The sequence below is a fragment of the Astatotilapia calliptera genome, chromosome 1 (assembly GCF_964374335.1).
Source record: "Astatotilapia calliptera chromosome 1, fAstCal68.1, whole genome shotgun sequence".
Taxonomy (NCBI): Eukaryota; Metazoa; Chordata; class Actinopteri; order Cichliformes; family Cichlidae; genus Astatotilapia; species Astatotilapia calliptera.
In genome coordinates, this window is record NC_137422.1 from 20100984 (window position 1) to 20127141 (window position 26158).

Consider the following 26158-nt stretch of genomic DNA (forward strand, 5'->3'; position numbering starts at 1 on the left):
AAGAAGGAGCAGTGTCCGGTATCGTAGCTGCGGCCACATTTGAAGGCCGGTTACGTTGCAGCGACGCGACGAAGGCTTTCCAAATTCGAAGACTTCTGCAAATGCAGCCGACAAATGCGTCCTACTTTTCCCCAGATTTGAAGGATAGGTCGGGTGTATGGCCCAACCTATCCCAGAATTCATAGCACAGCTCAGCCCAATTCAGTTTCTAACAATGGCAGCAGCTACTTAGTTCTAATATTACTTTTATTTCTCTTTCTAGGTTACAAAATAAACTTTTAACATATTTTCAGGCGAGAATGTAGCTGTGTACACTTCAAATATGTGTTCGGTTTATCAAGACACCACATATTTGTAAAAGTGCGGCGACGTTTTCGGAGACGTCTGTTACCCACCAGCTCGATAGCTAGCTGGGGTTCAAGGCTCACTAGAGCCCGTGAGAACACCGGACTCCCGGCAAATTGTTTTCAAACCCAGCGCCGTCTTTCACTACTCAGGTTAAACATGATATTAAGTCACTTAGATAACTTAAAAATGTTATTTTTTGGCTTTTTTCAGTGTTTTATTTGTTCCTGAGTAAATCGGTTTGGCTGAGATTAAAGTTTTACACAGCTGAATTAATGTCAAACAGAAAACTGATTAAACAGAAGTGTGAAATGGTAGAATTTACTCCAATGTCCTGTTATAGTTTAGATAGCAAGGAACAGACGGCTGAGTTTATCAAACTCCACTGAGACAATCTCCAAAATTCATTAAAATTTAATAAACTATCATCTTGTCTTTATTTTTAGTTAGCACATACCTTAAACACTTCAAGCTGTAAGCTAATGATAGTTATATAAGAGCAGATGCTGCTGGTGCAATAAGCTGTATGTCTTATGTCCAATGGATGATGATCTGATTAGTCGACTAATCGCAAAAATAATCGGTGACTAGTCGACTATCAAAATAATCGTTTGTGGCAGCCCTAGTTCACATGACATTTTACTTTTCTATCTGCATATTTTATCTGCATGTTTTGTTTTGCATGAGATACTCATTAAAGCACATTTGCTAACAGTGGAGATTAATAACAGCATTTGACACGATGGATGCATGTGATGACCTCTCTACTACTTTGTGTCTCCCTTGTTTCCTTCATCTTTCTGTTTTTTTAAATTTTTTTTATAGGAGGTAAGTGTCTGGCCCCGCTTAGAACTTGTTTTTTAAAAGGGTTTAGTGCTAAACATGTCTCTTGCTTCTCTCCAGCAGGCAGGGGTCATGGCTGGTTTGGGTTTTGTTTGCCTGTCATTTAACCTCCTAAGACCCGAACTCTTCCATGGCATGCATTTTTAATTTCTGTTTGCTATTTGGGATGATTGGGACCTGATGAATGTAAAAACAAAGAATTATGTGATTTTTTTTTTTTACCTGATTTTTGTTTCTGAGAAAAATGAGATCCACATATGAGGACATTCGCTTTAAATTCCGATAGAACAGCGGCAGTGTAATGTCCTCGTAAGTGGATATCAGGCCCTTGTAGAATAAAATTTAGTATTTTGGTCTAGACAACCCACATATGTGGACACCAGGTCCTAGGAGGTTAAGTTTCTTTCTTTCTTTCTTTCTTTCTTTCTTTCTTTCTTTCTTTCTTTCTTTCTTTCTTTCTTTCTTTCTTTCTTTCTTTCTTTCTTTCGTTCTTTCTTTCTTTCTTTCTTGCCTCTACACACACTCACCACATTGCAGACACTTTGTAGCCTAATTTAATTAAGGACATTGTGTTTTCTCCATTACTGTGTGGTCTTCCTATTTCCTCTGAGCCTTAATAACAATACTAAAAAATGCCAAAAGAAGTCCTATCATTGCATTTGGAGTACATAATGGATTACATGCCTCCAGTAACACAATCTCCCTGATCTTTTTCTGTCTTTTTTTAATGCATCTGAGCCAACTGCTGAGAATTTCTTTAAATCTGGCAGATTTGCTCACTTGGACTCAACAGCGAACTGAACAGTGCTAAATGTTGAACTCAATAAATCTTACACTAATTCTTCCAAAACAAACTTATAGTAGGATAACATCATAAAGTGGTACATTTTAGATCCAAAGGGTCAAAGGCCAAGCCTGGACAGACATGGATATAAACGTGACTGGCCAGTGTATTCTTGAACTTTTTGATGTATTGACAAAGAACAGAATTGTCTTTAGCAAACAAGTCAGCACTGTTTGTACTGGTTGTCTCAAATAGCAATGTATGAAAAACACCTGCTTTGCAAGTACAAAAAAAAAGACTGAAAAGGTTTGGCTTGTTGGAAAGGTTGCTAGGAGGAACAACATTTTACAACCAAATTTACTTTGGTTGTAAAATGTATTTAAACAACAAAGAACTACCAATAATTTATCTGTATTGATTTATCGCATCCATGTTTGACTTTACAGACCTTTTCAGATTCAGCTTTTGCTCATCCTCCAGTACTGTCATAATGCCGGATACATTTTCCTGTTTCAGACCAGCTGATACTACTCATCTACACACCAAGCCTCAAGACATGACTTTATTCTTCGAACAGTTAGTAAGGTGGGAAAACTTTACTACTTCAAGAAAGCCCAGGTTCCTCATTACTGTAAATTACTCATGTGCCCCTAATACAGCAGCTGTGTGATGGTGCCCCTGCAGCCTCTGTGCTCATAAACCAGTAAACGTTTCACAGTTTGTAATTCACCAAAAGCCTCCAGCAATGTTTTCAGGGCACGGCATTAGCTAAAGCAAAAATGCAACAGTGAAAATAAGCTAGATCTGACACTGTTGGAGTAGATTTTACTGTACCATCTGCCTCTTAATCTAATTAGCTAACAGCAACTATAGTAGTACATTTCTCTAATAGCCCTGCAGCGCCAGTGTGATTCGTCCCACATGCAAAGTCTTTCACTGTTTATTCCCAGTTCTTCCTTCTGAGGTATACCCACCTCTTTGCAGTTTTCAGAGTTGGAGAAGTGGATGAGGTCATCATTGTACATTTCCTGGGTGTTGATGATGTCACTGTACTCCTTCTGACTCAGGTCCTCGGGGTTAATGCCATTGGCTCTCAGAAACTCCTGGTAAGCTACGCTGAAAGCCTGGCCGATGGACTGAGCAATAAGCTGGGCCTGCAGACAGAAATGTCAGGCTGTAAACAAAAGCAAACCCAGCAGCATATAAATAACAACACAGGGAGCTAAGGGCATCAACCAGTAGTGGAATAAATATAAAGGTGTTTAAGTTTCTACTGAGTTTCTCTGTCATAAGCTATATTTCGCCACTAAGAAAAAAGACACACTTTCCTGTTTCCTGCTCTCTCATTCAGGTGAAATCGAGGTTAATGAAGCCAACAGACAGCAATAATAAACCTTGTATACATTTGAATGATATAACCATACTTCCTCTGTTTAATTGAAATCTATACTTGCATATAAATCCCTCTTTGCAGACAGTAATGGCTCCAAGTCCCACCATGAACTAGTTATGTACAACAATAAAAAATAAAAAAGAAGAAGAAGAAGAAGAAGAAAAGACAGGAATCACCACATACAGCCAGTGGAACCACAATAACACAAACTGTTTATAAGCTGATGGATGAGCGGCTGAATGGTTCCATTATAACTCTGGGCGGCCTTTAAAGCCTGGCAGCAAAATTAGATGAGGAGGCTGCAGATTGGAGCCCAGCCTTTATACTGACTGGCACAGAAAGTGAGTCGCTGGCTCCTCTGCGCAACATTGTTCATGTTGCCAGCTCCTGCTGAATCTGCTTCAACGAGGAAAGCAAATCATAATCAAAAGTGCCCAGCCAATTTACATCATTTCACATCACTGGGCTGCCCTAAGTGATTACTGCAGGGTGCTCCAAAAAACGTTTCTAGAACTTCTTTATATTAGCGACAGCATTTGAGATAATTTAACAACACTCAATTCAGGGGAAAAAACGCAAGAAAACTGTGCGTCGGAGTCAAACTGTGGAAGTTAAAAAGCAGCGAGAAGTGGGAAGCTGAAATATTTTCTGACACTCACATAGCACTTGAAAGGCAATCGCAAGTGTCATCTTCACTATCTTTAGATGTTAAAGGATCTGCCAAATGAGAACTCTTACATAATGACAAAAAAAATAACATCTGTCATCTGTGTACCCACTCTCTGGAGACGATTCTCCCATAAACACATAGAGGCACAGTGGGTTTGTCATTCGGAAAACTCTTTAAGAGCTGCTTACATCCTCAGACTCAAAGACGTGGCATATCATTTTGTACTGCTTCTTTGCCTCGGGCGCTCCGGGTGTAGTTTCAATGCAGTCCTGTGAGGCTGTGCGTGGCATCCGGCGTCTTGCCATCAGGACAACAATGTTCCCAATGTCGGCAATGTAGGATATAGTGCGGAGTGCGTTGTCCATCATCGTTTCCTGTTGGGATGTCAACCAAAATCACATGTTTTAATTATGCTCTGCATTCTGTTGTTCTGTTTCTGAGTTTATAAGCTAACATAGGCAAGGCTGTAATGATACATGTATAACAGCAATTTTTTGGTTTCTTTTTTGTCACTTTCTTGCTGCTGTTGGTTTAACACTACCTGCTCAGCATGAATGCCACTTTTGTTGTTGTACTGAGAGTTATCTACCTATCTATCTATCCTTTGCTATGGTTGTTATGACTGCATGCAGTAGCAGTATGAAAGCAGAAATGATTCTGAATTTGTGGACTTTTCCTTTTTAATATTAATATCTAAAAAGACTGTTTGAAAAAGGAGGAACGTTGCCTCTGGGTCTGAAAAGTGAACTTGCATTTTTTCCAAAGGTCAGCAGGGGGCTTCTCTAGTTGCAGAAAGTTAGGTGTCTCTGGTTTGTTTCGCCTTTTGCTAATGACATTGCTGCCTTGTCTAAGTCACGGTTTGATCATGTGTGTCAAAGCGTAGCTTTATTTATAAGGTATATTTTTCCTTATGAGCTGAATTTAGGCTGCAGATATATATTTTTTAATGCTTTTATACTCCTCAGACTTAAAAATAAGGGCCTTTTCTGAAAACTTGGGACATGCTGGGATGTATACTACTTATATGCCCGTGAAATTGTTGACATCAACTATGCAACAATTAATTTTTTTATCTTACAGAGCAGTTTGTCAGCACAGCAAAAAAAAAAAAGTTTGTGCTGAAACGAGAAAGCAGAGAAGAGGGCACAGTGAGTATACTGCTAGGACTTTGGATTTACGTGGTATTGTCAAAGACTTGCTGAGCGTAAAGCATTGTTACCACTATTATTGTTCCATGCTTATATACATTACAATTGTCTTCATAATACTTTAGCAAAGTCAAACCTATTTCGGGCTTGTGGTAGACTAGTCGAAGACAGTTTGAGTTAGATAAATGAGTCTATAAATGTGACCGCCGACTGTGGCTGCTGTCCATGGTGCTGATCAAAACCTGGAATTACCTGATATTAGTGAGTATGGGTAAATATTAATTTGGTACTTACCCAGCCTGCCTGTATAGGAAAAGAATCCCCCCTTGGGGTCAATCACAGACTTGCTATGTCACACTCACAGTGTCAATATTTAATAGTTGATAATACTGTTTTCACTGCCATACTGACACAATGCCATCTATTCATCAAGCAATCTATTTTATTAACCACTCGTCTAATTCTGATTTGCAGAGGAGCTAGAGTCCATCCAGTCTCAACACAATGCCCACGCAATATGAAATTAATCCTCCCCAACTACTGTTTTTAAAACTAGTTGCACTAAACAACAAACCTAAAGAGAAAATACACAACCCATGTACAACGAATCCATGCAGGAACCCCACAAAAAGTGGAAAACGTCTTCGTATTCACACATTTTAACTGACAAAAAGCTTTACGGAAATGAGCTGTTTCCTACTAATGCATTTGAAAAGCAGTAACAGTTACTACTAATTATCCTGTTTCTGACAGCAGCTGGTTTCCTTTGATTATTATAATATTTGAAAATTAAAGAACCACTGAGCAGCATATTTGTTTCCTCTCATTATCAAAACTGCAGCATTCATTTCGGGGTGAGAAGTGAGATGAAAGTATCGCTGACAGAGAACAAACATGCCTACTTTTGACTGAATTCAAGCCTGCTTTATAATCTGATTATAGCTCAATGACAACCCAGCAAATACTGAGTAGATTTTCATCTAAGAGCAATGAATAGGTGCACGAAAAACTAAGAGCATTCGTATTAATTAAAAAAAGATTGTTTGTTAAGACAGCCTAATAATTGTCTTGGGTTATAATGTATGAGGAAAAGCTGGACTCTAGACATGAACCTGTGGATTTGTTGAGAGGAGCATGCATTTGTTCATTGACGTTTTAAGGTAAGATGCTAAATTTAATTTCAGTTACTTAATGTCATTAACTATGAGCTGACTTTTATTACATCAGCCTAATAAATGCTGTTGTTCCAGCTCACCTTTGGAGTTGTTCTTATTATGAATCAATGTCAGGAACCCCATGTAAGCTACATCGAGCTTTTATGTGTACAAAAAGGCTTTTATTTAAAATCTGGGACCAGTGGCAACCAGATGGAAAAATGAGAGGAAGATAGAGACCGCATTGCAGCACGTTATTTTCTGCCAGGCGGCTGCCCACACACACACACACACACACACGCACGCACGCACAAACACACTCAATTCTGACACTGCTCAGATGGCCAGGCAGCAGCTAAGCCTGAAACACTGCCAATGAATCATCTATCGCATATACATTTAACTGTTACTGTGAGCACAAGGCTCTATTCATGATCTGTAGCACAGCAAATCTCTCGGAAGTGTAGCGCTTCCATCAAAGCACTACACCTCCTGTGAAGACTAGTGTGGCTGCTTCACAACACAGCTTGCTGTAAAGCTAAAGGGCAAGTTTCTGTAAGCGTGCAGAGACGGGGTTTCATGTAAAAACTTGAACGTGGAGAAATACGACAGATAAAATCAGACTTCCAGGTGAATTTTTGACTTTTTGTCCAGTTTCAGAGGGATTGATGATTTAAGAAAATTTAGTCTATATTATAACTTTAGGCATTTTTGAAGGTTGGAGGTGGAATAACTCTTCCTGATTTAATACACTTGTCTACTAAATGTCAGTTATGGACAAAACACAACTAACAACTGGGCATGTTTGTGCTTGTAAACAAGACAGAGGGAGACAGGATGGGGGAAAGGAGCAGAACAAGAGGGACAGCTGAACATAATCACATTGTCAAGAAGGTGAGATGGCGGAGAAACAGCCAAAGAGGAAAAGGTCAGAAGAATCAAAACTGAGAAAGAAGGGCTATGATCGGAAAAGGATAAAGAGCTGCTTCACCATCTGTGAGGCTTTCAAGTGCAGAGGCCTCAGAGCTTAAATGTATGAGGATAAGAGCTTCTTCTTGATGGATGGTGAAAATGAAATTTTCTGTGTTCCACAGAAAAGAAAAATACTTTTGAAATATATACAGTCCTGCAAAAAATGTTTTTTGTACCCTCCACCAAAAAACTGGAGGGGTAGTATGACATGACTTATTTGCTTTAGCTGTAGTAGCAATAATCTCAAGTATTTGTTTTCTGTATGACATTATCAGTCTCTCACATCAATGTGGAGGAATTTTGTCCCTTTCTTTTATAATTTTGTTTCTGTTGCGTGAGGTTTGTGGGTATTGTTCATGGAAAGCTCTCTTAAGGTCCCATCACAGCATTTCAATCAAGTTGAGGTCTGGACTTTGACAACTTGATTCTTCTTTTTTTTTTCCAAGCAATGCTGTTGTAGATTTGCTGCTGTGCTTGGGGTCATTGTCCTGTTGCACAACCCAGTTTAGGCCAAGCTGTAGCTGTTGGACAGACGGCCTCACATTTGACTCTAGAATACTTTATAATACACGGCAGTTGATGGTTGAAGGTTCAGGAGGTTGTTTGGCTGCAAAACAAGCTCGAATCATCACCCATTCACCACTGTGCTTGACCGTTGATATGACGTGCTTATGCTGACCTGCTATTATAGGTTATCACCAAATGCCGTGCTGTGCATTATGACCAAACGTCTCAGTTTTGGTGCTGTCTATTCACAGGAAATTGTTCTAGAGGACTTGTGATTTGTTCAGATACAACTTTGCAACCCTACGTTGTGCTGCCATGTTGTTTTTAGAGAGAAGTTGCTTTCTGCTAGCAACCCTTCCAAATAACCTATATTTGTTCAGTCTTTTTCTAATTTTACTGCTATGAACTTTAACATTTCACTTGCTATCTCAGGCTTTTAGGGTCCTTAACATGTTACTCTTGTGTTTATTGCAATTTCTCTGAGCATTCCAGGTCTGAACTTCATGTGAATTTGCTGGGACAAGTGTGTATGTATGTATGTTTTCCATGTAATCTTTGTTAGTGTAGAATGATGGACTAAATTGTTTGAAAAGCCTTATAATCCACTCCTGAGAAGAATGTTTGGCTTTTTGTGTTACCATGCATCCCAATCTCAATGAGCAAGACTCACAAACTGCCAACACTTTAGCCTTTATAGAGGTGATCAGATATCATCAGTAAGTTTGATCACTGAGGTGATCAGATATCATCAGTAAGTTTGATCACTGATCAAACTTACTGAGGATCAATCGATCAAGCCCATTTGACTATTGGGACCTGGCTATGGAGGGAATAACACCGTACTCAGTTTTTCACAGGACTGCATTGTGTCTTATGAAGGCTTTATTTTGCTTTGTGGAGCTGGTGTGTTGGCACGTGTTAGCTCTACAGAAGCATATATAGCAACAGTTTGCTAGCACACTACCTAGCTAACACTGATTGAATTACTTGCTACATGGTCATTTGTTGTATCACTGATTTTGCGATTTTTACACTTAATTTTTACATTTATCTTTAGTTAACCTTTGAATCCTTGTACTATGTAGCCACACTGAAGTCAAAAAAGTTGAGCTTGGTAATGTTAATTCTTTTATTGAGTGCTAAACAACAAACCTGAGATCTCTTCCTAGTCACTGTAGTTTTGTTGTGTTTAGGATGCTCTGTTTATGTGCTTCCTGCCTTTTCTGTACAGCTAATACTATTCATCATTGTGCCATTAACTTTGCTTTGTGCATCCATTAAGTCTGGGGTCCGAACTTCTAAAGGACCACTTTGTTGTGACATTAAAGTAAAGGCAGTGCTGCACAGATGATCCTGCACCATTTTTTTTTCTTTTGGCTTTGCAGAATCTATTTTTAGCCACGGTCAAAAAGAATTCACAGAGTGACGTCATGAGATTAAACAAACAACAATCAGAGCTGGGGCAGCTGTAGGATGCAGCTGGTGTCAGCAGTTAAGCTGTTGTTTTGACAATTATGACATAACATCATTCCCCTGAGGCGTTGACTCATAGTTTCTGGGAAAACAGCTTTTGTTCTCACAGGTGAAAAATCATACTTTTAACAGAAACATGGAGCACTTACCTGTGAGTCTGCGTTGAGGACTTTGATCCTCTGGGTGGAGATAAACAGATCAACCTCGGTAAGGGTTTGGGCGTCTCCATCTGCGCTCTGAAGCAACATACAGACAGAAGAGTTTGTTAAATCACCTGCGTCTGGCTGTTTAAGATGTTTGTGTCAAGCCTGACTGTTCATTGTGCACGCAGCTGTCTGAATAGTGTCTGTTTTAAATGTGGGAATGCCTTATTTTAATTGCCAAAACTCATGCATTCAAAGCTTAGTGCCCAGTTAGAAAAGTCCTTGTTACATGGACATGTTACTGAGTCTAGAGGTGAGGTAGCAAAGGAAGAAAAAGAAAGTGTTTGGCAGTAGCGTTAGTTTGCATCAATAGTCCTGGCACGAGGATGGGCGAGCTGGCATGGAAACAAGAAACAGCTTAACACTAAACCCCTACCAGCTGGCTGTTACACCAGTGAGAGTAATGCAGCCTCGGCACACAACAAGCTTGTGCACATTTCCCTCTAATCTCTCTGTGCAGAAATCTAATAAAACTATGCTTGTTTTAGTTGAATTAAAACTGTCTTATGTACTTAAATAAGGCAATCTCATAGACAAATAAAACACGTGGTTAACATTTGTTTCAAGCAATAAACGGTAAACCTTTTTTGGTGGTGGTGGTGGTGGGGGGGGGGGGGGGGGGGGGGGAGACTGTGACCTGTTCATCATTTTCTGTCCATATCCAGTATCAGAAAATACAATGAATAGTAATTAATTTTCTTTAGGGTACAAACTAGTTTTTGCAAACATAAGTTGTGGCTGGCATGTGATTTACATTTGCCTGCATTTGGCCTTGAGGTAGAAGATTTTTCTGTTTAATATGTCACGCTTTGTTTCCTTGTCCGGTCTTGGTATGTGTGAGGAAGCTACGACCGCTGGCTCGCTGACCTTTTTCTAGAAATCTTGCAAACCCTTTAAGCTTCAGAGTTTTTGGTTAGAAAGAAGAAATGACAACTCTTACACATGATTAAAGCCAGTTATATCACTTTAATGACTAAAATGATTATAGATTTTTGAACCTATGGTAGAAAAATACATAAATATTTTTAATCTGTGGAACTTCTTATGCTTTTCCTCATTTTTTCTTATATTTATACTGTAACAGTGTCAGACTAAATCTGACAGACAAAATCTTCAGGCTTCAGATTGATCTAAACGCTTCAGACACTATTGGTTACTATTGGTCTGTACTGTGTCTTGGAGACACACATAATATGGTCGGTTCGGACACAAAGCTTGGGTTGTAAGCACAGCGGCCCGACCCACCTGCTGTTCTGTTTGAGAAGGACAGCCAATCAGCATTAAGTCTTAATGGGATAGAAGCTTCAGACACAGAATCCCCTTATTATAAATTCATGATAATAATTCATGTCAGTAACACGTTACGCTACTTTGTTTCAGTGGTTGTTTAGTCTAATATAAAAGCAACTCTGTTTCCATATAAGGAAAATAAATATTCTAGGTAAACAAAGCACTCTTTAGCCCCTACAATAGTAAATGTTAATGTTGTCTATAGGCAATGCTTATCTTGTATATACGGGAATGTGATTTAATCACTAAAGTGATCTCTTTTGCATTTTTCTAATGTAACATAATATTCACTCGGTTCAATTTATCCTAATTATTTTACGTAAGAAATTGGCAAAAGGGTCACTGAATGAGTCACAGTATGAGACGCGCAAAACATACAAAAACACATTAAATATACCCCTGATGTATCAGTACAATAGAAAATTAACTCTAACCCTACGGTATGTTTTGGAGAATAACAATATGTACAATAACAATATGACTGGAAATAAAAGAAAAAAATAGTCTCTAATGTGTGTGCGTGGGATGTATTTGCATCACATTTATTTCAGTTATTTCTTTGTTCTTTCCATATACAGTGCTTGACAATTTTTTTAGCCCACCACCCAGTCTAAGTGACAGTACTGGTTATAACCCAAAGGATTTTAATGCTTCTGTAATGGTTAATCCTGCATATTTCTAATACTAAAAAACAAAAGACTGAAAAACACAGTGAAGCACATCATTTAATTTTGATTAAAATCCTAAATTACAGTTATTTACTTGCATTCCTGAACAAAAACATTAGTTTGACTGTTATGCTTGAATAATTTATGGCATCTCAGAGAAGTGGGCCGGCTCAAATTTGGGTATATAAAATGACTCACTTTGGTATTTGCCTAATAAATAACAATATAATTGTTAGTTTTAAAGAGTTCTACAATATTTCTGGAGATACAGATTTCTTTTTCCGCAGACAGAAGGACAGAGATAAACCTGACACAGATTTGCTGAACTCAGTGCATGAACATTCAAGTGTTTGAGACACAAATGGAAAAGGATACACAGACAGGCAAATATGAAGTCAAAAAATAAAAGGTGAGAGTGGAAGTAAAGTGGCCAAAGGGTCTTTCTTTTTGTTCCGTTTATTACACACCGCCTTTTTCTTGATTTTGGCAGCCTTCTGTACCCTCTGGCAGGCAGGCAGGCAGGCAGGCAGGCAGGCAGGCAGGCGTTGGGACGGGACGGGACAAGGTCAGCAGATACAGGAGCACAAAAAACAGGAGGAAGAGGAGGAGGAAATAAAGAAGGTAAATAAAAGAAGGTAAGACAGTAAAGCCCCAAACCAAAAGGCAGGTGTGCTGTCGCTGCTCTCACAAACAGGAAGAGTGACAGAAAGAAAGAGAGCGAGAGAGGAGGAGTGTGTTTGTTGAGAAAGCGTTTCGCACAGCCATATTGGTTATCACAACAGCAATTACAGATGGTAATAATTGCTTCTTTAAAAAAACAAACAAAAAGCGTGTAGACATGGACTGACACTGTTCCTGCATTCTTCACAAAGCTTTTTAAGCTACTGTGCTGAACAAAGCATTTAATCAACACACAGACAAACTCTGTCATTCAGATCAAACGCACGGGCGCTGCTCTTACCGACTTTCACGTTTACGACACAGTCTAAATGCTGCTAGCAGAAAAGACATGCTGGAAAAAACAATCAACAACACACACAGAGAACGGGGGCGATAAGCCCTGTGCAAGGATTTCAACTCTCTGCTTTGGGTTTGTTTGGTTTTTGGGTTCTTTTTTTTTTCAAGGTCAAGTCACTGTGTTTGGAATTAAAGAGCTTAGCTAATATGGAGACAGTTTTACTGAGCTAATGGGTGTGATTAGTTCATCAGTAACACTGTTCATGTAGTGGGCTCTAACAGTTGACCTTAGATAACTAATCTTTAGGAGGACTCTTAGCTCTCGGTAATCTTTCAATTTATCCCCTCCGTATAAGGTTCAAGCTGAGCTGCTGGCCTTCCTTCCATCTACCATCGACCAGAGGAAATTATCTTGACATTACATTTTCGAGTGCAGGCCTGGATGTTTGCCTGAGCCACTGCTGCAAAGCTGTAACCACCAACACAGTATTAATAACAGCCCAGAGGGAAGTGTCTTTTTCCAGCTTTCAATCTGTAAAGTTTCCTCTTCTGTGATCGGCTCTCAGGAAGACAAACATCTGAGGCTTTGAGCAACACCTACTGCTCTGCTGACGAGGAGCAAGGGGGGGGGGGGGGGGTAGTGAAAGGGAATGGGGGGGGGTTGAAACTTCATAAATATTACATCAAACAGCGAGTTGACATCATGGCACAAAGATCTGCATAAGCAGCCTACACAGCTCTGCTACAATTTACCTGCCATACTTCTTTTTGCTCAGTTCAGCACCACAGGGTGCGAACCTGTGCTTTATTATACTACACAGATGCTTCCTTGGGTTGATGTGAGGCAAAAATACAAGTGTGGCAGAAATATACTCTAGTCAACTTGTTTTTATTTAAATAGCACATATTTATAAAGAACAGGAGAGGACACGAGGTTCTTTCTATGTGTGGTTTGCGTTAAGCCGACAGTCTCCATTTCAGTGTTTAAGGTCGGTTGCTATAGTGCTATTCATTCGGTTCACAAGGGATAAATGAATTATATAATGAAGGGCCAATCGAGGGAAATCACTGAGAGAAAACGGCTGATTTGCTGCAGTCGGTTGGAGAAGATTTTGTGCAGGCAGACAACTGTGTGGCAAAGAGCGAGTGATAAAAGTGCACATGGACAGTCATGCCAGCGACACAGTTCTGTAAATTGCACTTCATGGTTGCGATGATGACATTGTGGGCAATGTTTACAGCAGCTCTGCCTGTTCAACCAAGGTCTCAGTTCCTAGGCTGTAAACAACCTTCATTCTTTAGTGAAATCTGCTGATTGAATGACACGTTTAATTAACACACTGTAAGAGACCTTTGTGTCAGTCATGTCTTCACTTCTTGAAAAGCGGTTTAGGGATGCTGGGTAAGGATGCAGGGGGTAGGACTCCCTTGCAGTACCTGCTCTATTCACACGCAGGCTTTGTAGTGTAGAGCTGGCAGGATGAAGTCTGTTTAATGTTGAGTCTGACTGATCTGGACACATGCTGGTCTATCACATACTGCCTCTCCAGGTGATGCCTCGAAAAATTCAGGCCTTCGGGGCATGTGTGAAACCCACTGTAACTCTTTCAGAAAGACTGGCCGACAACACTGAAGATTCAACTTTTGTTAATAGATATTCTATTAAAAATAACTAAAGGAAATCAACTAAACATTCATTCGGTAGCTTTTCCAAAATTTGTACAGTCATAAACAAATGTACACCCATTAACTTTTGTATTGACGTTTTCACACTACATTTTTTTCATATTAACACTTACACATTTCTAGCAATGCTCAGGAACATTTTGATATGTATTAATATTTTTGCACTGCTAACTCTCAACCCTAAGCTAATCTGAAGAACACGACAATAAGGATAGGGCTGAGGGCTATGTGACATAATTAGTGTTCTGTCTTAACCCTTTATAGGGCAAGGAAGCTTAAATGCTAACTAAATGTTAACTTAAACTGACATCAAAACTGGCTTTCTCATGCCTCACTGTGAAGTTGTAAAACTACATGGATAAAACAGAGAGAATGAGGAGGAACTTCTCCCCCCGGGCTATTCGGGCCCTGAACCAGGTGTAGGACTGGACTCTTTGAATTTGGATTTCTCCTAACCGGTCAGCAAAGATCCGACAATGTGACAAATAGGGATGTTATTGCATCTGATCAATCAGCAGTGCTCTTCCTGAATTTGGGAAATTGGGTTTATTAGCACAAGACATGAGAAGTCCATTTTTAGACATACACCAGTCTAGTGAACCATACTTGTGTTAACTCTAAAACGAATCCTTATCATAAATGACAATAGTAGTCAATAATATATTGGATGTTACCACAGGAAATTTAACTTATAGGCATTTTCAAGCTATAAATCGTAACATATGTGATTTTGTTCGTTTATGACCTTATAGTAGTTTTTAGTATACTTCCAGATTGCATATATTTGTTTATTTTTACTGTGAATGTTATTTACTGTTAAATCAATTTAGTAATTCAGTGATGTGGATTATTTTGTTTTGATTCAGCGACATATAAAAAGACTAAGGGCTACTAACAGTAGTTATAATGTTATTTTTTGGCTCAATACTGACTCAGAAATATACTCTCTCTTCTCCCATGCACATGTCTATTTATGAAAGCCTGCCCATTAAGTATCATGACATAGGATAGCACAGCATCCATATGAGTCTGTACACATGCTCAGCTCAGTGAATGAGCTGAAATGAACCTAAATATTTGAAGAAAAGTATAAATGTTTAGCCATATCGTCTTTTTAGATATCAATGCCACCTCACAGCAGCTTCACCGAGTACCATGAAGCAGCAGGCTGTGACTACACCTTGATATGTGTGTTATATTTGTGAAACATGTCAGCGCAGTCAAGATACATACGTTTTCCTTTGAGTTTATGTGTGTTTTCCCTATATTTTCATATACAAACCTTATGGAAACTCTAATTATGTAGGATTGTCCCTTAATAATTACATGAACAAAATTATATGTTTGTTTATTTCACACAAGCATAAGAAACCTGCAAAATGTGGCTAAAACGGAGACAATACAACCAATATGAGAAGCTTAAACAGACTTTGGTCACACGTCGATTAACAAGTCTTATTTCAGCATGTAACTTTCTAAAAGTAGACCACTACGGAGGCGGTCATTCAATATTTAGAATAACATCAAAGCTTGTATTCACACGAGAGGGAGATAAAAGAGGCCAGTGCTCGGTTAGCAACTACGCACCAGAACGTTAGCACTAATGTCATCTTGTCACGACACGAGATGACATCAGTCACCTGGCAGAGGGACTGCGAGCCCAAAACAGATAAATGTGACCAGTACCATAAGTCTGACAGTCTAGTTTGTCATAAGAGATGTTTTATCACAAGAGCTCTGGACAGTGATGAAAAGCTTCTCCAAACTAACATCAAATGAGCCTCTTTGAGCTGCACTAGCACCATCCACAGCACTTTTCTGAAACATCATTTTTGTAATGATATTAGTGAACAGCAGGGAGGCTCACATGCCAGAAGCCCCATTATCCAGTCGGCTGTGACGAACACACGTGCCCTGAAGTCTAATCTGGCCAAGTTTTTCAGCTGCCCTAAAAGACCACTGATGCTTAATACATGACTATACTGCTTAGAAAAAATAATTAATATCCATGTACTGTATATTTCATTTGGAAGTTTGTGGGTATGAGTTAAGAAATAATGTCATAGCTGTTATAAATGACTAAATATAACAGAATATTCTGCAGTACCAGGATTTTGTTTGTGTTTTCCCATTCTATGCATGTACAGTAATGTGAAAAATGACACTGTATCAGGAATACACTCTCTGTATTAGTCATGTAATGCCACTGAGTGTTCCTGTAAGGCTTCTATGTCCTTTTATATGTCTTTAGGTACATTTGAATGTTTCTGGTGCTGCTTAAACAACAACAAAATGATGGCACATCTGTTAGAAATTAGAGAACCGTCACTGAATAAAAAGCTCCGTCCGAAGGGAACGGCCTCTCAGCAGCTTCCTACTGGAGGAACTGTTTATTCAACTAATACATATTTCCAGATACTTAGGATCACCGGCAGTACTTCCTGGTGACTTGGGACTACCGCAACCTCACTGCTGCTACTAGTGCTACTTCTCATCATCAATATTTGTTGAAGTTACAAATGATGTGGCTGACTACCCAACAGGGCAGCTGTAAATTACAACCCATGACCGACCCAGCTGGCTCTGATATTCACAGTTCTTCAGACTCAATTAGGGACTACAAAGCATTATGGAACCAGAGGAAAAACACTTTGCAACCAAAATTAGTCTTTAATGTTGTTAGGGCTGTCACGATGTGAGATTTTCCCTACATAATTATGTTAGCCATAGGAAATATTGCAAAAAATAAAGAAAAAAAGAAATGAAAATGGTCCCTGTGGTTTCTGTGAGAACTTATTTGCTCTTTGTTATTTCCTTCCTCTGCCTTCTGTTACAATGATTCATGTCTTTTTTTACTTTCTATTTAACTTTGACAGCTGCATTTTTACTCCTTTGTGATCGTCCGCATTATCCCCAGAGTTTTCCACGTACGTCTCATCATTCAATCAATTCTCCGTGTATATATAGCCCTCTTAAGCCTTGCTATCGGTTCGCTCTGTCTCCCTCTGTGTCCTCTCCTCAGCATACCTTAGCACACTTAGCTCTATTTATTGCTGTGCTTTGTGGATCTGACACAGAGGCTATGTGAACCATGTGGGTGCAGAGAGGAGGTGGGTTGCAATCTTTTTTAAAAAAAAGGAAAAAAAAGGATAAAGCCATTAGTAATCTAACAGAAGCAACAAACTGTGTAAATGTCTTCGGAACATCTGAAAAGATTATTCTGTTGTCTCTAATAAGGCAAATAACAAGCCTAAACCAGCCTGACCAAATGTCACTGACATGTGCAGTGCTCAGTTTGCACAGCTAGAACAGAGCAGCAAACTCTTGTAACTCAATCGGGCCAGCTGGAAAGTGCAGAGCACAAGGCGCGGGGCACAGTTGCACATTTTAAGAGGCTAGTATTAAGAAAGCAAGGAAAAGCAGTAACAAGGGCAGACAACAAATTGGTAATTAAATTAAGAATTTAAGTCCAGCCTGCTCATCTCCAACTGCTTCACTTAACAACCCAACAACAGCCTGACTCCACCTGTGTAGGTGAGCACAGATTAAATTGGAGAGTTGCAATAAACTTGACTCTTGAGCTGAATCATGGCTGTGCTGCCACTGGGTTGTTATCACCATGTTGTCATATCCGTGTTTCTGACATGATATTGCTGTTTCATATTATTTACTATCACCAGTATATTGTGACACCTATATTGTGAAAGCACAAGGAAGTGTGATTGTCTGTATGACTCAGAAATGCAGCGGTAACTGTGTCTTCGTATGTGAATCGGTGCACGAGTGGGTGTTTTTGAGTACCTTGACCCTGCTGACGGCCTCCTGGGCCTGCATCATTCGGATGTTCTTGGAGGGGTTCCTCTCAGACAGCAGCTGAGTGGAGCCCAGGTAGTTAGCAGCAAAGATAATCCCATCAATCAGGTCTTCTGGCTCACAGGGTCCTGGGACTGAGCCAGGGAGAGGCAGAGAGGATGGTGATTAAGAGGGAGACAAAGGGAAAGACAAAGCATGTTTAGACTGAAAGGGTGGAGCGTGCAGCGGAGAAGGTATTTTAATTACTGCAGTCAGTGTGCTGCGTGAAGAAAAAGAAGCCAAACACTGGAGATATAGTGATAAACGGCTGGATAGGCCTCAGCAGTGAAATGGCCACCGGCTGTGAGCTAATGGAGGTGCAGTGCTAACAGGAGCTGTGATTAATCTGCATCTGTGATATCCTGTGATATCTAGATGTGGACTCTCAGACACCCACTTTGGAGCACAATGTGCCACCATGATCTGATGGCAACTAAAGCCTTTTAAAACATACTGTTAGCCCTAGATCATGCCCAAAGGCAGGGAAGTACTGTAACTTATTGTGATTACTTGGTTTTTATTCCAAAATTTGAATTTCACCACCAAACAGATGTGCAGATGAACTTACCATCGACAAAGCTGGGGAAGGATGCGACCTTCTTTGTAGGCTGGAAGACAGAAACAGGTAATAGCAGATAAATGTTATGAATAGACTTACAGTGAATTACATACTGTACTTCTCTGCTGTTTCAAAATAAACGTGCTAAACTTCAAATTCTTTAAATAAACTTGACTTCAAATATGCCATCATGAAAGACACACTAGCAAAACAAGGCTTTCACAATAGTTGAAAGACCAGTGACGCCAAATTTACAGAATTATTCCTTTCATAGACAAAAACTATGATGAAATGTATTTACACAATCATCAACAAACAAAAACGAGATGAAAATGTTCTGCAGAGACGAGATCCAATCAGAACTAATTAAGTTGTGCAGAAAGGCGGGACGAGTTGGGAAGTGATCTTCTTCTCCACACATACAGACACCCTTTGCGTTTGATGTCAAGGAAAATAATATGATTAGTAAACCATGTGGAGCAACTCTCACCAGTAATAGCATGGCAAACTGAAGTTTTAGTCTATTATAATTATGACATTTAGTCAAATAGAACTAGACTGAAAGTAAAAGAACTTAGATGCCTAAATTATGACTACAGCTGCACGACATTTTAGTCACAAGACTATGACTAAAGCTAAATCAGAATTTGCTGTCAAAATGAACACTGACACAGATAAAAGCATTTAAACCTTGCAGCTCCAGAATCTCCACGTGCCTGACTTGCTAAAAAGCACTATGGAAGCCAGAAAAGCCCGACTGCAAAGAGATATCGTATCCACGAGGGATGAGGAAGCTTTAGATGGCCACAGGGAGATTCATGAGATTCAAACACTGATCCTGGTGATACCACTGAGCCTTCCCTCCATATTCAGAGATTCTGCTCCCCTCAAGGACAAGGAAGTAAGGGTGGAGGGAGGGTGGTGGGAGGGTGGAACGGGGGCATCCTCCCACCGCAGACGTCTCGATGAGAAATGGCTCTCATAAAACCACAAGCAGAATGCTAGTCAATTATCAGGATGCTATCATGCCGAAAGCAGAGGACATGAGCTGAGGTTGTAATTACACAATTACTCATTTACTTAAATGGTCACACACACACACATGCACGCACAAACATAACCATATGGATGCACGCACACATAAACAACAATATATCCTGTGCAAACAACCTCGGGGTAGATAAATGACAAAGAAGGAAACGCTGCGACAGGATATCCAGAGAACGTCTTACCTCTGGTACGTTGTTGTTCTCCAGGGGGACGTTGAGGTCGGACCGCTGCTGTTTTCTGGGTTGCTCTGCGCCATTGCTCACCTGGCATGCCAACACAGAAGAACAGGTGCAAGGAAATTACAATGTGCAGGAAACGGAGGTTTTTAATGTGTAGCCAGCACTGTAACCAACAAGGTGAGTCAAAATGCTGTATCCAAGTCTCGTTTTGTGTACTTGTTTGAAGTTTTAAGCCACAAATACTACTGAAATTAAGCCCCAACGCCCCCTGATGCGGGGGCAAAAGGCAGGAGATCAGTTAGGCTTGGGGCTTAAGAGGTTAAGAAAACAAGCAGTATCGGTTCAAACCACTGGAATATAGTTCAGTTTGGTCTTTTAACAGTCTGCTCTTTTGTCAATTACACAATACATCCAGTAGATGCCACACAGATGCATATTTTAAATGTATTTCATATTTTAATGATGGATTAATCATTTAGAGTCTATCATCACATTCAGTATTCTTCTTCTTCTTCTCCTTTCGGCTACTCGTTTTAGGATCATCTGCCTCCATCTCATCATATCCTTAGCATCCTCCTCTGTCACACCAACCCTCTGCATGCCCTCCTTCACTACATCCACGAGTCTTCCCTGTGGTCTTCCTCTATCCCTCCTGCCTGGCAGCTCCATATTCAACTGTCCAGTATATCCAATATCCCTCCTCAGCTCATGTCCAAACCATCTCAGCCTTGCCTCTCTAACTTTGTCTCCAAACCGCTCACCCTGAGCGGTCCCTCTGATGTACTTATTTCTAATCCTCTCCTTAGGTCCTGTGGGTCTTCATTCAGCTCGGCCCACTCCAAATCTGCCTCCTATCACTTTATCAGTGCCAATGTCTCCAAACCATACATCACAGCAGGTCTCACTACAATCTGATAAAACCTTCGCTTTCACTCTTGCAGCTATCCTTCCATCACAAATCACCCTGAAACTTGAATCCACCTACTCCACCCTGCCTGCTCTCTCTTTTCCATCTCTCTTGTGCACTGTCCATTTCTGTGGATGGTTGACCACAGGTATTTAAACTTTATGAATGAAAATTAGTCTTTTTCTGTTCTCAGACATGTTCAAAAACTGGAGCATCATTGATGATGGCATGCGTCTTTCAATTATCCAGTGCAGCAGTCGGTATAGCCAGAACCATAACTTAGTAGGATGGAAAACACCCTTTCATTCCCCTGGATGCCCATTTTGCAGTCCACAATGGCTCATTAACATTTAATTGTATTAGTGGCGCAAATAAAATCCTCCTTCCAAGAAATCCCCCCCACTCCTCCTCCACAGCAAAGCAGTAAAGAAATGTGAAATTCAGAGGAAAAGCCCATGCTGTCATGCAGCTGCATAGCCTCCTTTGCGAACAGAAAAGCAGACATAAAGTTCTAATCAGTATTCACTGTGCCGCCCAACTCAGTTGTGCAAACAACCATTAAATTGATGAGATTCATGTTGTTGTTGGGAGGGATGGAATGCCAAACTGTGATGGTCTACAAAACTACATTTATGAGCAGCATCCCAAGTGAGTCCAGCCCACTGTACATTTTACAAATAGCCTTTATGTGCAACTGAACCATCAATAAATCAGCACTGCTTCAATCATCGGTGCAAATAGCATTCACAAGACACACACCAAATGATTGGCAGCTTCTGCTAATGTGTGCATATGTACAAGACAGGACTCACTTGTCCAATCACCCTCAAGTCTGAACTAAAATTAGGAGACATCCGCTACTTTTCTATAAAGTATCTTCAGCTAGAAGCAACATATCACTCAGCTGTCTTCAGCGATAATTACCTTTATCAGGCTGTGATGAATGCTCATCAGATTAACACATAATGGCACGCACATAAAATAAAATGTAAAAAGCATTTCAAGTAGTCTCTCTGTGATGTCCAGCTCCATATTTTTGTTACTAGATTAGTTCTAGTTCTAATTTATTTATCTAATATTGCTCCATGCAGATCTTCTGATTGGCTGCCACACAGGAGGTTTGCACATTAGTTGCATTTTCTGTGCTCAGACAGGGGCATTTGTCTTATTACCATATTGAGAATATCTGCTATATCTGACATTATAAAGAGACAACAGCAGAAAAAACTGGGATCTCAATATTTAACACCCTGGATTTGAGATACGAGAATTTGCCACAGAACCACCAAAAAAAACTTGTGAGACATTTCACTATTTCATGAACTTGCTGACAGCAACAACTATCAAAAAACTTGGGACTGGGAAACAAAAGGCTAAAAAAAATCAAAATCAGGCAGCACTGCATTAAAAACAGGCCTGATTCTGTCATGGAAAACACTGCATGGGCTCAGGAAGACTTCCATAAATCTTTGTCTGTTAACACAGTTCAATGTGCCATCCACAAATGGAGGTTAAAGCTCTATGGTGCAAAGAAGAAGCCATCTGTGAATATGATCCAGAAATATCGCCATCCTCTGGGCCAAGGCTCATTTAAAATGGACTGAGGCAAAGTGGAAAACTGTTTTGTAGTCCGCTGAATCCAAATTTGAAATTCATTTAAATACATGGACTCCAAGTCCTGCAGAACGAAGAGGAGAGGCTCCATCAGGCTTGTTATCAGCGCTCGGTTTTAGAGCAACATGGTGTTTTTTTTCCAGGAAAACCCTTAAATGTTTTATCAAGACAATGCAAAACATGTACTCCAGCTATAAGAACAGCAAGGCTTTGTAGTAGAAGAGTCCAGAATGAAATGGCCTGCTTTCACTCCAGATGTTTTATCAACTGAAACATTTGAAGCATAATGAAATGAAAAATACTACAAAGAAGAGCCAGGACTGTTGAACAACTAGAATCCTATATCAGACAAAAATGGGACAACATTCCTCTCCCAAAAATCCAGACACTGGTCACCTACACAGATGGAAACGTGGCCATGTCCAAACCTTTTTAGGTGTGTTGTTGACATCAAATTAAAAATGAGCTAATATTTTTGCTGAAATATTAAAATGTTTAAACATTTGACATTTTTTTCTGTGTTGTATTGTGAATAAAATCTAGACTTATGAGATTTTGTAATTATTTTCTTATGTTTTATTTTTATTTACTTACAAAGCGTTTTGACTGTTTTAGGTTGGCTTTGTATTTATGACTGAAAATGAGAGAACACATAAAAATATAGCTAATTGCAATACTACTTGTGTACAAGCATAGTCTTTAACCCTTTAGAGCTGATCGGAGCGGGAACGCTCTGTTATGCATAACTATTTTTAAATCCCGGTAGCACTGCAACCACGTAAGCTAGCGCAAAAAATTTTTTTGCATATGAAACCGGAGGAGTTGTACTTACATATTGTGCCATCAGCTTGTCCTAGGTCACGGTTTCCTTCCACATAAAGCTTTGCAAAAACTGCATAAAAAGCGCTTGCAGGAACAAAAACATAATATTCCAGAAACACGCTTTGCCGATCCGATCAGCTGTTCAAAACACTTCCTACGTTGGAATAGACGTCAGCGCGAACTTTTGCATTTCCGCCATTACCTGGCCGAAACCGGAAGTGACGTCATTTTCGCGGAAATGTAGTCTTTTTTGCGATCAGGGCCTCAGGGCCTATACTGCTCTTTTTAAAAGTTATCTTTGACTTTATGACTTTCTGTGTCGTTTCTGGGATGCTTAGGACTCATATTGCACTGCTGGAAATAGTTTATTTTGATGCATATGCTGCTTTTTTGCAAATTTGCAGTATAATATTTATTTTCGTTTTTCCTGCAGTGTATAAAAATTGGTGTATTTCAAAAATAAAACTATGAAGACACTCAAAATAAATTTCCTGTGGTGGGAAACTATTTTGTGCAACTTTTTTGTATTTACAGTTTTGAGGGATAAGACTCTTAAATTTCTCTAACTACAAATATATGTTAAAAAATCAAAAACGATTTTCAATTTTTTTGTAGTTTATTGCACTTTTTTGCAATTTATGTAATTACTATGCACTTAATGAATACATATTATTAAAATCTGGGCTATAATGGTTGTATTGATGTATAGCAACTTGAAATGCTCCCAAAAATGGCTCCACAGCATGTAAAAATATAATATAAGCTCTGGCGGACTTGGTTCTATGGTAGGTCTTAAAGGGTTAAACACTGGCCGTTTTAAGAAAAGCTTTGGATCCACCTAAATAAACTCTGCTAAAATCGCACCATTATTAATGTGAAAATGGCTTCTTTTAGTGAATCAAACACCAAGCTCTAAAAAACCCAACTGGATTGCTTTACGGTAGGAAAAGGAGCCCAGAACAAATTTTAAGCAAGTAAAAAGAAAAGTAACTGAGAAAGGTTATTGTGAGAAATTCTGTTTGCAAAATGTCAAAGCTGAAAACACATCAGCACAGCATCATTTTGTGTATACTTGTATTTGTGTGTAGATGACCTCCCTGAACAGTCTTGTAACTCTTCAGTTAACATGATCTTTTGGCTCCACATTGTGCAAAAGACATCTTTTTTTAAATTCACTGTTGTCCCGGTCTAGTTTAGGGTCATTCTGAAGTGGTGCACAGAGAACATTTCTTTGAATAAGAGAGAACAAAATGACCGAATTATCTCAGTGAGCCTGGGAGTCATCTCCATCTGCACTTAACTGTTTTTTTTGTGTGTGTGTGTGTGTGTGTGTGTTTCAATTTCATCAAGCCACTACAATGCCTGACCCACTTCTGTGCTACAAATGAGCTACATATATGCAGTGAATGTACCAGCGCTCGTGCACACCGTGGAGCAGGTGGGTATCAGCATGCTGCCCACAGGAGACTATCCCTGTTCTCCTTTTACCATCTGACTTTTAGAGGGTGGAGGGGCTCTGCGTGTGTTCGACTCTATCGGCGTGCATGTACAGCATGTGTGCATTAATCAAGATCCGTGAGAAGCAGAGAGATGAGGAGGGGGACATCTCAAGGTAACGCGGGGGAGGGGTGACACTCCTGTTATTCTCTGGGTGGTAATGACAAACATGTCACCTGTAACTCATCTCCTTCTTATCACCACAAATCTCTTTAAATCACATCCAGTGGCAAGGGTCTGTTGTATATGGCCAGAATATACTGTGCAGGGGCCTCCATTCATGTCCTCTCATGTTCTGTTTTTCTCTTATAGCCTTGACTTCAGTGAACAGCGTACAGCAGACAGTTTAACTAGTCGTAAAATGAAACAGGTTAAACAGGTTCTGAATTAGGTTGAAATGTAACCTTTTGTCATTAATGTGATTTTTTTTATCGGTATTTATTCTTTTTTGCTTATTTATACTTGGAGGGCAATCTATATACGTACCTCTGGACCAAGAAGTAATGCACCTTCATGCTTTTTTCCAAACTCTATAAACATGAAATGAAAATACCCTGTGATGTCTTCTTCTAATGCCCATAAGAACAGATCATGAAAAAGACCAAATTAAGAAAGTAAAGGAATTTAAACACTGATATTTTTTAATATATACATGCTTATAAAAATAAAGTATCCTGTTGTTGCTTTACTGGTACATTGGTTTGTTACTGGGGCATTGCCAAGCTTATCATGTATTATGGCACCTAAAAGGAAACTAAAACCTAAAGGTATGAGTAATACAAAACATTTTAGTAACTGAGAATAAAAATGAAAATGCAACAACTCACTGGAACAATATTTTTCCTTATAGAACTCATTAAAATAAAAGAAAAACATACAGGAAATAAGTCAAATTTGTCGGCATAATCGTCATGAGGAGGCTTTGGCTCAAGTTTATTAACCCCGGGGTGTCGGCATGATTATTATTCAATTTTTCCTCATAAAATAATGTGTTTTCATGTAAGTTAGATCAACAAAGAAACAATAAAAGCTTAAAACCAAAGAGTAAAATTTGTATTTTGCCCAATTTCTTTTTGCGTTTGGCCCAACAAAGGCAAATCTCCTGGGGTTGCACCTCAAAATCTCAGAGAAACGGTGCAAATATGGTCTTTTTTTACTGCTTGGGAACATGTACACACCTTTTTGGCCATTAAGAAGGTACACACAGTTACCTTGAGGTCCAATAATTAACCCTAAGGGGGTACATTTATATAGACTGTGGACTTCCTCTAGTTCTAGTGTAAGTCTAATTGTTGAATGTTGCCATTGCGTTTCTTAAATTTGTACAGTCTTAGTTCAAGCAGTAGGATCAAAGTCATTCCTTTGATCCTGACCACCTCTCCAACCACTCTGTGCTGGGGGAGGTTTTATTGTAGATACATCCTATCGGAAAGATCTGTTTCTTTTGATGTAAGCTTCCTGGGTTTACGACCCTTTGGTCAGCAGGAGGTCTGACACACACACACACACACACACACACACACACACACACACACACACACACACACACACACACACACACACACACACACATTCTTACAGAAGT

The 26158-nt window shown here is 39.6% G+C and overlaps 1 protein-coding gene across 4 annotated transcripts in view; it reads right to left on the reverse strand.

Moving 5' to 3' along the window:
• Positions 1-26158, reverse strand: part of apba2b (amyloid beta (A4) precursor protein-binding, family A, member 2b) — an 80038-nt gene that overhangs the window by 4650 nt on the left and 49230 nt on the right. For 3 of the 4 annotated variants that reach the window (XM_026166944.2, XM_026166958.2, XM_080296975.1), the window contains 7 exons: positions 19737-19817; positions 18514-18553; positions 17895-18040; positions 11918-11953; positions 9439-9525; positions 4224-4409; positions 2947-3126 (listed from right to left, as the gene is read on the reverse strand). In XM_026166944.2, coding sequence (XP_026022729.1) covers positions 2947-3126; positions 4224-4409; positions 9439-9525; positions 11918-11953; positions 17895-18040; positions 18514-18553; positions 19737-19817 — 756 coding nt within the window. The remainder of the gene's footprint in view (positions 1-2946; positions 3127-4223; positions 4410-9438; positions 9526-11917; positions 11954-17894; positions 18041-18513; positions 18554-19736; positions 19818-26158) is intronic. The other variant, XM_080297010.1, reaches the window with a different exon arrangement.